The following is a 15,509-nucleotide window of genomic DNA, read 5'->3' on the forward strand; positions in this document are numbered from 1 at the left end:
AAACAAAGAGAAACGATTAGCTGTTGTTTTGTAACTCTCAGGTGTTCTTTGCCGAGGACGTCGGCTCCAACAAGGGCGCCATAATCGGCCTGATGGTCGGCGGCGTTGTCATAGCGACAGTGATCGTCATCACCTTGGTGATGCTGAGGAAGAAGCAGTACACTTCTATCCACCACGGAGTCATCGAGGTCAGACGCAGTTGCTAACCGATTAGCGAATTATTAGGTGGCTATTTTGATAGTTGATGAATCATTTTGTGACATTTTCCCCTCCGAATTGTTGGGCATCTGAACTCTTTAAGATGGCAGATGTCTGCCCTCTTTTGGTGCAATGTTTAACTACATGAGGCGCCATATTTAAAACTGGCTTGTTTAAATTAACAATTTTGATTGCCGTGATTTTGCAGCTTTGCCGTTTAAAGAGTTAAGTTCCATCGATGACTGAATGTACATTGAACAAATATACATCAAATAGCTTTTGGGTAATATATAAGTACAAAAAATATTAGGAATGTGGAATGTTTGTTTTTACATCATATTTTTTAATTTTCAGATTTTTTAATGCTTTTGGAGCTGCACTTTTTAATTTGCATTTTTTAATACTATTTTATGTACTTAAATTTTTCTTTCATGCTTTATGTATAATAGTCAAAAGTAATTTCAGGCAGCAAGTGGTTTATAGGAAATATTGTCTTTACTATTTTTCATTATATTTTGAAATTTTGAATTTGAAAATTTTGTAAAAATTCATTAAAAATATTTTAATTTCAGCACCTTAAAATGTTAACATTTTCAGGAAACAACTGAAGCATTTGCTGTATATTTGATATGAGCTCAAAGACTTCACTATCCGTTGATGGAACATGGGGCCCGGGGCCGATCTGTAGGGGGCCTATTTTCAAAAATTTTAAATTCAAATATTTTCAAAATCAAAGCTGCTAGCGACCTAAAACCAAAACAGGCACCTCCTTTAGGCATAGGCCTATATGAGTCTCCATGAGCAGCGACATAAAAAATTTCGAAGTCCTTCCCGAATAAAATTATTATTATTATTATAATAAAAATAAAATAAAATAAATAAAAAACATTTTAAAAATTATAATTATTATGCCTTATTTTTTTAACAAGTATAGCAAAATTTAAAATGGCTATAAAGTTTTCAAATTTTAAGCTACATGCACAAAAATCACAAAGTGCAGAGATAATCATTTCGTAGTCATTTAGTGTCATCCGACAAATTATCTCACTTTTGAATGGATGTAAAAGATGTTTTTTGGACATGAATGGCGTTACTGACATAATTTGCCAGATGACACTTAATGACATCTGTCATAAGCATTCAGTAATGCCTGTGATGGTGTCATGTCATAATTATGATACCTCTGTCAAATAAAGCGTTACCTATTAACCCAAATAAATCAACAATTAAGCCACACTGGACTATAAGCCGCAGGATTCAACATGAGAGAAAAAAGTAGGGGCTTATAGTACGAAAATTACGGTACCTTGAATCCTTGACCAAATCACTCTTGAGACAATCCTTCTTGCTTGTATTCAGTAAAAAAATTCATCATGCTTCCACCTAAAGCCGGCGTTTGAACGTGTTTGAGTTTATTACAGTCAAAGCCAGCTCAGCTCTGCCTGGGCCGGCCCCCAACGGGATGGCGTGGCGTAATGTTAGCGGGAGCTGTCTTGTCAACTAATAGTGAAGTCTATGCTAATAATTTTAATATTTAAAAATATTGATTTCTTAGTGGTCTATTTTCATTTTGAGTCAGTAAAAGAATATGAGTAAATGTCATCTTTTTTAACAAATATTTTAGAATTTTTGGTGGCGGGGGTCAAAAACAAAATAGTTCATTTCTTGTGGAAAAACTAAGTGGATATTCTTGTTTTGCATTTTTTTTTTTTTTTTAACTTTTGTTTGGGGGGGGAAAAAACACTGTACAGTGATCCCTAGCTACTTCGCACCCTCCAACTTTGCACCCTCAGTCCATCGCGGATTTTTTTCAATTAAAAAAAAAAAAGGCCATTAACCGCAAAAAAACGAGGTGATCACTTCTGTATTTATTTCCGCCTGAAAGATGTACAGCCAATAACTATATACTGGTAAATGACATGATTTATATATAATTGGACTGTCAGCATAAAACTACGCCTTTTCCGCGCCCTTCAGGTGGATGCCGCCGTCACCCCCGAGGAGCGCCACCTGTCGAAAATGCAGCAGAATGGCTACGAGAACCCCACCTATAAGTTCTTTGAACAGATGCAGAACTGAAGGGAATGTCACGCTCGTTCACACATTTCATTCCACACCTTAAGCTCCTTCCCTTTTCCCATATTCGAGTGATGTCAGCAGTACGGCATGGAATGAACTGGTTTCTTCCATTACCGCCTGGGACCTAGTACGCTATTTTGTACTAGGTTTATTCACTTTATTTTTATTTCGAGAGCTTTTATCCCACTCCCTAAACGCACTGTAAACTCGTTTGATGCTGCCTGTCCTCCCAGTTCAAATGGATTGGACATCTGTCGCCGTCAATGGCAGCCAGCGAGTTGAGAGACTTGTTCTGTCTAAAGCTATCTGTCGGCCATTTCGAGTCGGTTTCATTTGATAAAATGATAGTCAATGGAGCGTGTCTTTCAAACTAGCTATAAAATGAAACATTTTAAATCAATTCATGTTTATTTTATTTTGCATGCAACGTAAACGGTAGCCACATTAATATAGTCTGTTATAAACTAAACTGTCTGAAGATCTGATTAAATTTGGTTAAGAGCATTTTAGTGCAGAAAATCTCTTACCTTTGGGTCACCGCTAAGGAGTCAGCCTGGCAAGTCCACTGACGCAAGCTGGCCTCCGGTCACTAACGATGCAGACTCTCAACTATTCATATCAAATCAAACAGGTGGAAATGTAACGTTCAGGGGTTGTAATGAGCGCTGTGAGCCAAACTGGACGGCGGTGATAGCTTGTCGGCCATTTTGTGTCAGTGCAAGTACGGTAAACATACTATTACAGTCAAGGAGCGTGGGCTTTGAAATGGCTAGAAATTGTTCAAATTTTCAAGATCCTACGTTGCCTATATATTTTGTCCAATTCACATAATCTTCACATTAAAAACAAACACAAACATCATTATTTTTTTAGAAAAATAAAACCTTAAATTGCCCAAAAGACAACAGAAAGTGTTCTGAAATTAACAGAGTGACCCAGGAATACCTTAAAATAAATAGGAAGTGACCATTAAATGGTGCAAAATATACAAGTAGTGACCCAAAATCAACAGGAAGTTATTCAGAAAAGTGGGTGACCTAGGAATGCCCGGAAGTGATTTGTAAATGCCCCAAAATGAATAGGAAGAGACCCAGAATCAACAGGAAATAATCCAAAACAGAAAAAAATCCCAGAATCAACAATAAATGACCCAAGAATTCCCCAAAATCCCCATGGATTGATCCTTTTTTTTTTTTTTTTTAAAGGCACAGAATTAACAAGAAGTGACCCGTAAATTCTCCTAAATTCACAGGAAGTGACCCTAAATCAACGGGAAATGACCCAAAAAATTTTTAAAAAATCAACAGGCAGTACCTGTAAATGCTGCAAAATATAAATGAAGTAACCCAAAATCAACAGGAAGTGATTCAGAATGAATAGAAAGTAATTTAGGAATGCCTCAATATAAATAGGAAGTGGCCCGAGAATTCTCCAAATTAACAGGAAATGATACAAAACAAAAAAATCGCAGGAAGTGGCCAAAATCAACAGGAAAAAACCCAGAAATGCCCAAAACTGAACAGGCAGACGTGACCAGGGAATTGCCCCCCCCCCCCCCCCCCCACACACACACACACAAATGAACCCAAATCCACAGGAAGTTACCTCTATAAGCCCCAAAATCAACAGGAAGGGACTCGAGAATTCTCCAAAATAACTGGAAATCATCCAAAATCAACAGAAAATGATCTGTAAATGCCCCCAAATCACCAACCAGACCAAGCATCTTCCGAATTTGCATTTTCTAGTTAATTTAAAAGCAGTTAAAACCACTCCTTGTGTTTCCAAAATAAAACCTAGTCCATTTCCTGCAATACTGCTGGCACTCTACTCTCTACACTGGAGAATAATTCCCATAATTATCACCCCTACTCCTCTCCTGCCCTTCCTCTATCCTCTTTTTGTGCATTCTTATGACAGCTGGACTGTGTTAGGTCACACAAGGCTCTTAAGGTTAAATATAGGGAGATGATAATGAACAGGTTGATGCTAGTAATCATGTATTCTGAATGAGCTGTTTTGAATTTGGGTTTTCCTCAATGGGTTCCATTTTGTTTTTCAAAAAAGACTGAAAACTTGAGTAAAAAAAAAAAAGCTGTAAAGTCATTTTTTTAAACTTGTGTGTGATGTACTGAAGTAATGCTGTAGTCGTTCCTATGTAGTGCATGACAAAAAAAAAGACAAGATTTTGAAAAAAAAAAAAAAACACTGCTCTTGAACGTCTCACTTATCGGTTATGCTAGCAAGATAGTACGTTTCGTATCTTCTCGTGATCGCGTGACTTCAAACCATGATGAAAAAATATATATAAATGTAGATGAACAGGCTGTGCTTTGGTATTTAATACACACTTGCGAATTTTGAGGTTTTTTTTTTGTTCATTTCATTTGTTAAATGTTTTTTTCCCTGATGTTGGAAGAGGAGCTGCCTTCATTTTTACATTATTTTCATTTCATGAGTCCCAGCCCGTATTTGTTCCTGTTTTTTCTTTAAGTCACTGGCTGCCATTGACGGCGATAGACGTCCAGTCAGTTTAAAGTGGAAGGGAATGTTCATTCTCTGCCTTTTCTCCCACTTCCAACGAATTGGACGTCTACTAGTGATAAAGTCATTTCAATTTACAGCAGAAGCATGAAAATGTCTACCAAGATGGCCTCAGGGCGGCCATGTTGGTAGAAAGCAGGTTACAAAAGCATATCCTCCGAGTCGGGTTCATGTTGAATTTTTCTTCGATATCGGATTGGTTGGCATGCTTTCATGCTAGTGCTCACAAGAAGCACGACAGACTGAAATGGAAACAAAAGTTTTTCCTTTGTTGATTGCATTGTTTTTGTTAGCTATGTAACATTCTGCAGGCCGTTTGCATTGAATGGGGAAACGCTTTCTACACTCTGTTCCATAATAAAGTTTTGAATGTACCAACAAATGGTGTGGGTTGTTTTGATTTACTAGCGTTAGAAGGAGTTTTAGCATTTTTTGTGGTGTTAGCAATACAATGTTTTGGTTTTTAATTGCTTACATGGCTCGTCTCGATATCAAGCACAAGAAAGAGGATTATTTATGCACAAAGTTTTTTGCCCTGTCTAGTTTAATGCTATTCTGTTTGTAAGACCAATAAAATGTGTTTTTGATAGTGATAGGACGAAATGGGCGAAGGTTCCGAAGCTTGTGTATAAATTGGTTGCATAAAGCAATGGCGATCGTCTGTTATCTCACGTTTTGTGGATTTCGGGCTCCTATACTTGTTGTACCGGTGCGCAATAGTGCAACTAGTGCAATCTTTTTTCAAGCCTTGTCTGTTGCTTGCGATGGAACCTGCGCGAAAAAGGCGAATTTTTGGTTTGATTGCTTCCAGGTAAGGGAGAAAAACTACATTGATATAAATGTGACAATGCATCTTTTCGCTTGTTCTTGTGTCTAACTTTTGTTATTTCACAGGATTAGGGTTAGGCATTTTCAGCCCCAACAAAGCATCTGATGCAGAAAAAATTCACTGCAGAATGTGATGCTGTTGTGAGAAAATACAACTCAACCTCCACTTCTTCACAAGCGCACACATCAGAAGCAGCTCAGCCGGTGTGTCAAGGTAATAGTACACATTACTTGTATTGCTGTATGCCTTGTATGTCACTGACAGCCTGTTTGTCTATCATAGTGAGCAAAGTGTGGCAACGCTTGGATGACACAGTTCAGAGGACCAGGACACCAAACACCCTAGTTGATGCAACCCTGGAGGTCCAAAACTACTGTACCTATCGGAACCAAACATCGACAGAATGAACAATCCCTTAGTGAACTGGGAAACACATAAAAATACCTACCCAAATTTATATAAACTGGCACTCGCGTTGCTCTGCACCCCAGCTTCATCTGTACCTTGTGAACGAACATTTTCTAAAGTTGGTGAAATATTGTCCAAAAAAAGAAACCGTTTAAAGCCAGCCACTGTGGGAAAGCTATTATTTTTAAATAAAAATGAATAACAAATTATCCTAAGCACTTGTTGTGTTTTGTTCACGTACTAAACTTATGGTCTTAAACTATAGGTCTTAAACCTATAATGCCTGCAATATGAAGCAATTGTCAGAGAATCACAAAATTTGAAAAATAAGGTCTTAATGAAACCTTTTTTCAAATTTGTAAAGAAGAAAAATATGTGTAATAAGCGCTCTAAAATATATATATATATATAACCCTTGCTAAATCCTGTTTTTTTTTTTTCTCATGGAACCTGCAGATGCATGAGTTGACTTGCATTCATTATTATTATTATTATTATTTTGAGGAAAGATATCTCAAAATTCTGAAATTCTAAGTATCAAATGTGATACATTTGGCAAGAAAGGGTTTTAAGCAAATAGCCATTGAATTCTTAACACTTGACCTCTTGGGCTTCTAGACCACTTGATGGTGCCACAGAGTAAATGAAGTGCAAACCAATTGGTTGTAAAGCTTCATTGCTTCATGAGGCTTCATTTGGCCATCACAATTTTTTCACAATATACGGCAGGGGTGTCAAACAGATTCCACAAAGGGCCGGAGTGGGTCCTGGTCTTTCTTCCAACAGATCCTGCACAGACATTTTAACCACTGAGGTTTCTGCTAACAGCAGCAGCACCTGATTGCAATCAGCTGATTACACTTGTAAAACACCAGATTGGTGAAAAGGTATTCATATCGTTTGGTTGGAGTGAAATCCAGTACCCACTTAGGCCCTTTGAGGACCGGTTTGACACCCCTGATATACTGACTTGAAATTCCCCAAATTGCACGAAAAGAGTTCATAACAGCGCTGAGGATGGATACAACATGGCGTCCTTTGAACCACGTGACGTGTTTTTAACCAATGGCGTGAATGGAACCAATGCGGATTTATGTTGCGTTCAGGGTATCCAGATTTTGCGAGTTACTTAATACCAGACTCGACTGTAATAATCGAAGACTCTTTAGAAAGTGGTATTATTAAATATATTAATTCTAAAACAAATAGATTTAATCTCGGCAGCAAAAAAAAAAAAAAAAAAAAAATACACAAATGCGTTTTTCTGTCTCTTGGTAATGCCTTACATATTTTCCGGGCTACCACTCAAGTCCCACAATACACCGCGAGCGGTCGTCCACATTTGCTAGCTAGTCCGCAAGTGTCAAATCCAAGGTGAGTATTTTTGCACATTAACGCGATTAAATGTTTCACATATTTAATGCAAGGAATGTTTACTGAAAGGAATTTTGTGTATTGTGTACTTACAACGTTTGTCGTTGGCCTTACTGACGAGAACCTTCCCCAAACGCCGCTTTTTATCTCGCTAGCTATAGCTAGCTCGTTTGATACAGTTTTTTAATGGAGAAATGCTAACTAGCCGTTAGCCACGCTTAAACGACCTTGTGTGATTTGTAAGCGTTTGGCTGTTTGTATCGATATTCCTAAGGCATTGGAAATGTTTGGTTCTATATGCAGGATTTGTACTTGCCATTCTTGTAAATGCCTTTATTTTAATGTAATTTGCAAGTTATGAATTGTGGTAGCGTTTTGTGTAAAATGCTTGTGTTTGGAAGTGTTAAATACACCATCCATATAATAGAATAGCCCTTTATTGTCATTATACAGTACAACTGTTTCTCTGTAGTCTAATAGAGCAGATAGAAATGGTCAAACTCGTGGCTGGGGGGCCAGATCAAGGCCCCCCCACTTCATTTTGTCTGGCCCGCAAAGTTCAATCACATCCGTTGGCTTCCTGTTTCTCGTTAAATATAATTGAAATAAAATATCTGTTGTATGACTCAGAAAAACAGTAAAGATACTCTCATTTTTTTAAGTAAATAAATGAATAAACATTTTTTCCTTTTGTGTATTAAATATTTTTTTTAAAATCAAGAGATTAAAAAAAATATTCGCAAATAGCTTTTCTTTTTATTAATGCACTTAAATGAGAAAACGGGAAAATTAGTACATTAAAAGTAAAAAAAAAAAAATATATATATATATATATCTATATACACACAGGGGTGCACATATTTTTTTGCCCAGGTTCTCAGAGGAGAACCTGGAGATGTGACTTGGTCCTCATTGAGCTTGAGAGCCGACCCGCCTGATGAGATAAAATTATGACAAGCGTTACTTAGAGCCAATTACCTTTAATTAATTATATTAACAATTAATGCTTGATTAATATCAACTGGCACAACAAAATTGCCATTATTTTGAAGTGAAATGTAAAGAAATTAACATGAAAGCACTATTTCAAAATAAAGGGCATTATGCGGCTCCCACATTAACTCCAAGCCTTTGTAAAAGTGGGATGTCCTCCTCATAACAGCTCATTGAACGTGCTTGTTTAGCTTGGTGAAATGCGAGCAAAAGCACGTTTGTCAGTGCATGGCGCTGTTCTTCATTGACTTCATTCCGCCACTTGTCCATAGAGCGAGTGGGGACCTGTCTGACATCGATAGTTTGCTAAATTGCCACATGCGCTCCGTTTTTTTTCGTGCTTTTTGTTTGTTTGGAAGTTTGGATGGCTGAAATTCTTTGACCCTACATAAAATCATAAAATCTTATCAGCGACATTGGGATTCTCGCAGCAAATTTTGTACCACATTTCCGTGCAAGCATCGTTTGCTTCTAGCCATGGTATCTCCTGCAGCCACTTTTCAGCAAAAGTCCTTTTTTTTTTCGGTAGCTCCGGTGACGTCTCTGTCGCCCGTCCTTTTGACGGGGGTGGGGGAACATGGAAATAATTACTCAGTGGGGCCTGCCTCTTTGACATTTTGAAAAGTGATTTTCTCGTGTTCGCCGCAAATACAGTGGTCAGCCATCGGTACGCAAAAGCGTATGGAAGCCGTTGAGGGCCGGCGCGTTTGTCTACGTTCAGTACGCATGCGCGCATGCGGACCACTTATGTGCACCCCTGTATATATACATATATATATATATATATATATATTTTTTTTTTTTTTTTTTTAGATAATATAAAGAAAATACAACCCCTCTTTTATAAACTAAAAAATGTACCAAAAAAAAAAAACCCCTCAACAAAGTTATTTAGGTTATATCGAATTCTGTCAGTCTTTTTTGGGACACTGAACAATGAAGGCTTTGGATTGGTCGCTTCTTTAATGGTGGAAAAAGTGGAAAATTGGTCTCAAAAGTCTTTCGAAAATACTTCAATTTTCCCGTAAAAAAGCTATTCAAAAGCTTATTGCGCTAAATTTGTCCCTTCAGATGGCGCTCTACCGCTTCCTGCAGTTGTCTTCCATGCTGCGCTCGGCGGTCAACCTGACCTTGCGTAGAAACATTGGCCTCTCCGCCGTGGTCCTCAACCGAGCAAAAGATTTGGATCCAGTGCAGAAACTCTTCCTGGACAAGATCCGGGAATACAACACCAAGAGCAAGTAAGGCAATGACACTTTGCAGTTTTGAGCACGAGCCATTCTTCACCATGTCTTGTCACCAGGGCGTCTGGCGGCATCGTGGACGCAGGCCCTGGGTATCAGAAGAACATGGCTGAAGAGGTGTCCAAACTGGAGAGGTTATACGGTGGGGGAGATCTTTCAAAATTCCCTGACTTCAAATTCCAAGGTGAGATTAGTGTTGTTTGTGTGTAATGTGGCTGTAACATGGAAGAAATAATGGTCCTGCAATGGCACTTTATATTCTTACACTGTCTAATCAAATTAAGCTAGGGATATTTTCTGTTCATTTTTTCATATTTAAACCTGATTAAATCCATTTGTTGACAATTTGTGTGTACCACTCGATACGATATGATTTGAGACGCAATGTTCATAATAATCCTCATCTCGCAATATGGCGGTGCAACAATTATCGAAACACGGGTCAGGAAATCACTCTACGATATCCAACTAGAAAAAAAGCTATTTCTTGTTGGAAAAAAATATATATATATATTTTATTGCGGTGTCATGAACAATCTGTCATATTTTTTTCTTGCTTACAGACTAGGAGAATATTTCCCTGCAATATTATTATTCTGGTCCTCCTAAAAAAAATTAGCATATTGTGATAAAGTTCATTATTTTCTGTAATGTACTGATAAACATTAGACTTTCATACATTTTAGATTCATTACACAAAACTGAAGTAGTTCAAGCCTTTTATTGTTTTAATATTGATGATTTTGGCAACAAAGTCAAGAAAACCCAAAAATCCCCATCCCCCCCCCCCAAAAAAATAGCATATCATGAAAAGGTACTCTGAATAAGCTACTAACCTAATCATCTGATTTAACAAATTAACCCTGCGAAAGATTCCTGAGGCTTTTAAAAACTCCCAGCCTGGTTCATTACTCAAAACTGCAATCATGGGCAAGACTGCTGACCTGACTGCTGTCCAGAAGGCCATCATAGACACCCTCAAGCAAGAGGCTAAGACACAGAAAGAAATTTCTGAGCGAATAGGCTGTTCCCAGAGTGCTGTATCAAGGCACCTCAGTGGGAAGGAAAAAGTGTGGAAGGAAACTCTGCACAACCAGAAGAGGTGAGTGACCGCACCCTGAGAAAGATTGTGGAGAAGGGCCGATTCCAGACCTTGGGGGACCTGCAGAAACAGTGGACTGAGTCTGGAGTATACACATCCAGAGCCACCGTGCACAGGCGTGTGCAGCACTGGACTGTTGCTCAGTGGTCCAAAGTACTTTTTTCAGATGAAAGCAAATTTTGCATTTCATTTAGAAATCAAGGTGCCAGAGTTTGGAGGAAGACTGGGGAGAAGGACATGCCAAAATGCCTGAAGTCTAGTGTCAAGTACCCACAGTCAGTGATGGTCTGGGGTACCATGTCAGCTGCCGGTGTTGGTCTACTGTGTTTTATCAAGGGCAGGGTCACTGCAGCTAGCTATCAGGAGATTTTGGAGGACTTCATGCTTCCATCTGGTGAATAGCTTTATGGAGATGAAGATTTCATTTTTCAGCACAACCTGGCACCTGCTCACAGTGCCAAAACCACTGGTAAATAGTTTACTGACCATGGTATTACTGTGCTCAATTGGTCTGCCAACTCTCCTCATCTGAACCCCATAGAAAATCTGGGGGATATTGTGAAGAGGAAGTTGAGAGACACCAGACCCAACACTGTGGATGAGCTTAAGGCCGCTATCGTAGCATCCTGGGCCTCCATAACACCTCAGCAGTGCCACAGGCTGATTGCCTCCATGCCACGCCACATTGAAGCAATCATTTCTGCAAAAGGATTCCCGACCAAGTGTTGAGTGCATAATTGATATAATTAATTGAAGGTTGACTTTTTTTGTATTGAAAAACACTGTTTTTGTATTTGTCGGATGAAATATGCTAATTTTTTTAGTTTTTGGAGTGGATTTTTGGTTTTTCTTTTTGCCAAAATCATCAATATTAAAACAATAAAAGGCTTGAACTACTTCAGTTGTGTGTAATGAATCTAAAATATATGAAAGTCTGTTTATCAGTTGTAATTTGCAAACGAAAAAATGGGGAGAAAATCTATTACTGACACCACATGCAATGTCTAAAACTCTAAAACTAATGTTAAAAAAAAAAAAAAAAGAGTGCACTTTTTTTCCCCCAGAGTGTAAAGCTTACGGTTAGCGGTTTAGCGAACGTACTTCCGGTGAACATTTAAAAAATAAAAGCACGTCATGTTCAACATATAAATAACGATTTCTGGAGTTAATCTTGCATACTTCAGAATTCAGATTGTACACGAAGAATAGCTTTAAAATGACACCCTTTCTGAAAAATCTCATTGGCAATGAATAATTATTATTATACTATTCTATATAGTAGTTTAGTAGTAGAATTGTTTTGAATCATGTTGGAAAAGCAAAGTCAGTAGTCTGAATCTGTTTACATTCCATTCTTTTGCACTAGTTAATGCTATCTGTATTTGACCTTATTGTTTGTTTGTGGTTTATTATTGTTATTTACATGTTTATTTGTACTTCAATAATGAATTTAAGCGTTCCAAAATGTTTTTGCGAATTAATAAGTGTCAAAAAATAGAAAATAAAATAAAAGATTGAGATTATTCGACTAATCGTTAAAAAAAAGTCTGCTCACTCATCGGGAGAAAAATAGTCGTTTGGGACAGCTCTAATTCATTAATTTTCCGAGCTGCTTATGCTCACGGGGGTCGCAGGGGTGCTGGAGCCAATCCCAGATTACTATGGGCAGTGGGCAGGGTACACCCTGAATCGATTTGCAGCAGTATAAGAGAAAATAAATTGTTTTTAAAAATCATACACTGACTTCTGGGTGTTTTTGAGATTTTGTCTCTCACAGTGGACAAGAACCTATCATGAAAATTTCAAACCCGCCCATCATTTCTAAGTGGGAGAACTTAAAATCGCTTGTTGTTCAAATACTTATTTTCTCCACTGTAATTTAAGTTTGACAACGCTACCTTTGAAATTCCCTGGCCCATTGCCATTTTCACACTCTGGTTGTGTTTGCCAGAGTGTGCAGTGAAGCCGGGCATCAACCGCCCCCTTAGCCAATCATCATCGCGTTTGCAACAGCGTCACCACCCCCTTCCCCCCTCCCGCTCTGCTCTGTCCCAGGCAGCTGATGTGTGACAAAATCAGACTTGCGCTTCATTCAACCAAATTGTCATAACGCACCCCTTAACATCCTCAGTAACAATAACAGTGTTACAAAGACAGGAAAAGTAATTAATTAGATTACTCACTACTGAAAAAAATAACGCCATTCGAAATGCCTTTATACTCTTACACCGTTATTAACAGCGCTGACTACTAGTACGACATACTTCTAATAATCCCTTTATTCGTTCATTTATTTTGAATGCAAAAATACAGACGTAACTTTTCATCTGTTTTGCCTTCTGGCAGAGGTAAAAATATGGTTTAAAAGTCTTCTGTTCACACTCATCGGCTTGTCTTTTGAATGTTTTTGGGCCGTCTAAAAATAGTCCAAATGTAATGCTATTTAAGCAAGATCACTTTAGCCTCTTGTTTTTCATGGCGCTTTTCTGGGAGCATTTTATCTCTGCACTTAAAAGGTTTCAATTGTTCTCTTTATGCCACATTTTTGAAGTAGTACGTCCGCCTTAACTTTGTTTTTTTTTTCTCTCTCTCTCTTTAGACCCCAAGCTGGATGAGGTGGCCAAGTGAGTGCGCTTAAAGCTTGTAAATCACCAATGTATAATATTTAATAATAAAACGATGGTTGACATCTCCAGAGTTGTTTCTCATGATTAAATCGGTAAGTTAACCTGAATTTACATTCAACCAGATGTGGGTAGTAATGCCTTGCATGTACTCCTTTACATTTACTAAAGTTTTTGAGAAAAATTTACTTTTAGGAGTAGTTTTGCCAGACCATACTTTTTATGTTTGAGTAAATTTGTGAAGAAGAAACACTACTTTGGCCTACACTAGTCATTACATTTTTCCTTTTGATTCTACATATTAGATTTGGCTTTATTTTTGCCGGACTACCATTTTCACCAATGAGACGTCGCCACCGTAATGGCATGACTCCAATCAGACATACAAAACAGCCACAGGGCCGCACACACGCTTGCAGTCGGAAGTTCTATGATCATGCCAGCCTGTTCAATTACTTGGAATCTTTAAAGCATCATAAAAACTATGTATTTCATACAGAGTGCTGACGTCAACCTGACTCGAAAGCGTGGATTTGAACATCTCTCCCAGTTTTATTTGGCACCGATATACCATGAAAAACAAGAGATATGATCGTTTTCATTTTATGGTAGGAAATGTTTTCTCCACTAGAGAACAATTGTGCCATTTGGACGGGCGATGTTTCATTTTCAAGTTTCAATTTTATTGTATTAAAGCAACACTTGGTAACTTTTCAACCTTTAATAAGATATTTTCATAACATTTGTGATAAGTCGACTGACAACTAGTTGAATGACACTTCTTTTATATCTTGAGTATCGCACTGATTAACTTTGAGGAGGGTGGCAGGAATCCTGCCACAAAAAAAAAAAAAAAACTACAAATGTGCTGACTGGTCTACAGCATACGTCACTTCCCCAATTTATTATAGAGACTGACGTCGATGCGTAGGCTTTCACGCGAATTCTGCAAAGATGGCAGAGCAACAAAAGACATGAAATTTTTGTCGGGGGGAGGGGAGGCTACCAGGATATACAGATTAAACTTTGGCCCGGGTTTCACTCGATGGCGTGACGCACCGCCAAACCAAACTCGTCAGCGCTGACAAGTTCGGGTGGGGTGTTAGCCACTCTGTCACAGGTTGCTAGCTGCCAAATGCTATTGTTAGGCCACAACTGGATTCATTACCTCCTTACTATTCACAGCCGCTGGCAATGGATATGTTGTTTAATCCATCTGTAGGCGATTGATTAAAGCAAAACACTGCTGCTTTTGTCCACCGGCGTTGCCAAAATCGATCAAAACTGAAAAGTTACATTGTGTTGCTTTAATTCAGTTCTGTTTTTTTTGCCTAATACGGTTATGTAATAGGACATAGTACAGTATAATAATTTTAGTTAATATAGATCAGTCTTTTTCAACCGGTGTGCCGTGAAAGATCGCCATGTGTGTTGCGAGAATTGTCCAATATCGCGTTTAAAAAAAAAGAAAAACGTCTTTTTCGATTTTGGAGTGTCACGACGGCCGCCCTCACCTCCAGTTCTTATGTATCCACCTGAGAAGCGCCTTTTTCGGCTTGGGTGCCTCATGACAGCCGCTCTACTGTTTCTCACGTGTTTGTCCGAGAAGCACCATTTTCAGCTTGGAAACGTCACGATGCTCGCCCTCACCTCTGGTTCTCCGCTGGCCGTCGAGGATGCATTGTTTTGGAGCTGGGCTCGCGCAGCAACCAGCAATCAATCAAACAACAATCAATCAACAGTAATTTATAACTTTGTTAGGGTTGCCCCTGGCGGTATTTTGAAGGACACTCAGCATTGTTAACAGCACACTGACATCGTCGGGCGCAGTTTCAGTAGGAAAGAAGGAGTTGGACGATTCTCAGTGGTGTGCAGGCGATCGAGTTATTGCTCGTGTTGTGTTCCAGAACCGCTTGGTTTCCTAGCCATCAGCCACCTTGCTGTCCACGACAATGTCCAATGACAATAAAATGCAGAGAGGGGATTGACGGTCAACACATATATAAAATGTAAAGGATACTTTTGTGTATATTGACACTTCACAAGTCTAATTAAGTGATATACAGTAGATGTGCTCCGGTCCACATTGTCGCGGACAGCAAGGTGGCTGATGG

The 15,509-nt window shown here is 38.6% G+C and overlaps 2 protein-coding genes across 3 annotated transcripts in view; both read left to right on the top strand.

Annotated features, from left to right (window-relative positions):
• Positions 1 to 5,203, top strand: part of appa (amyloid beta (A4) precursor protein a) — a 60,412-nt gene extending 55,209 nt beyond the window's left edge. For both annotated transcript variants that reach the window (XM_057821989.1, XM_057821996.1), the window contains 2 exons: positions 42 to 188; positions 2,176 to 5,203. In XM_057821989.1, coding sequence (XP_057677972.1) covers positions 42 to 188; positions 2,176 to 2,277 — 249 coding nt within the window. In that variant the 3' untranslated portion in view covers positions 2,278 to 5,203. The remainder of the gene's footprint in view (positions 1 to 41; positions 189 to 2,175) is intronic.
• Positions 5,204 to 7,362: 2,159 nt separating this feature from the next.
• atp5pf (ATP synthase peripheral stalk subunit F6) lies at positions 7,363 to 13,466 on the top strand. Its single transcript, XM_057829259.1, has 4 exons — positions 7,363 to 7,432; positions 9,497 to 9,666; positions 9,729 to 9,853; positions 13,371 to 13,466. The coding sequence occupies exons 2-4, from the start codon at positions 9,497 to 9,499 to the stop codon at positions 13,397 to 13,399; spliced, it is 324 nt and encodes a 107-aa protein (XP_057685242.1). The 5' UTR covers positions 7,363 to 7,432; the 3' UTR covers positions 13,400 to 13,466.
• Positions 13,467 to 15,509: the final 2,043 nt, after the last annotated feature.

Source organism: Corythoichthys intestinalis, chromosome 2 (assembly GCF_030265065.1).
Source record: "Corythoichthys intestinalis isolate RoL2023-P3 chromosome 2, ASM3026506v1, whole genome shotgun sequence".
In the NCBI taxonomy this organism is placed as follows: domain Eukaryota; kingdom Metazoa; phylum Chordata; class Actinopteri; order Syngnathiformes; family Syngnathidae; genus Corythoichthys; species Corythoichthys intestinalis.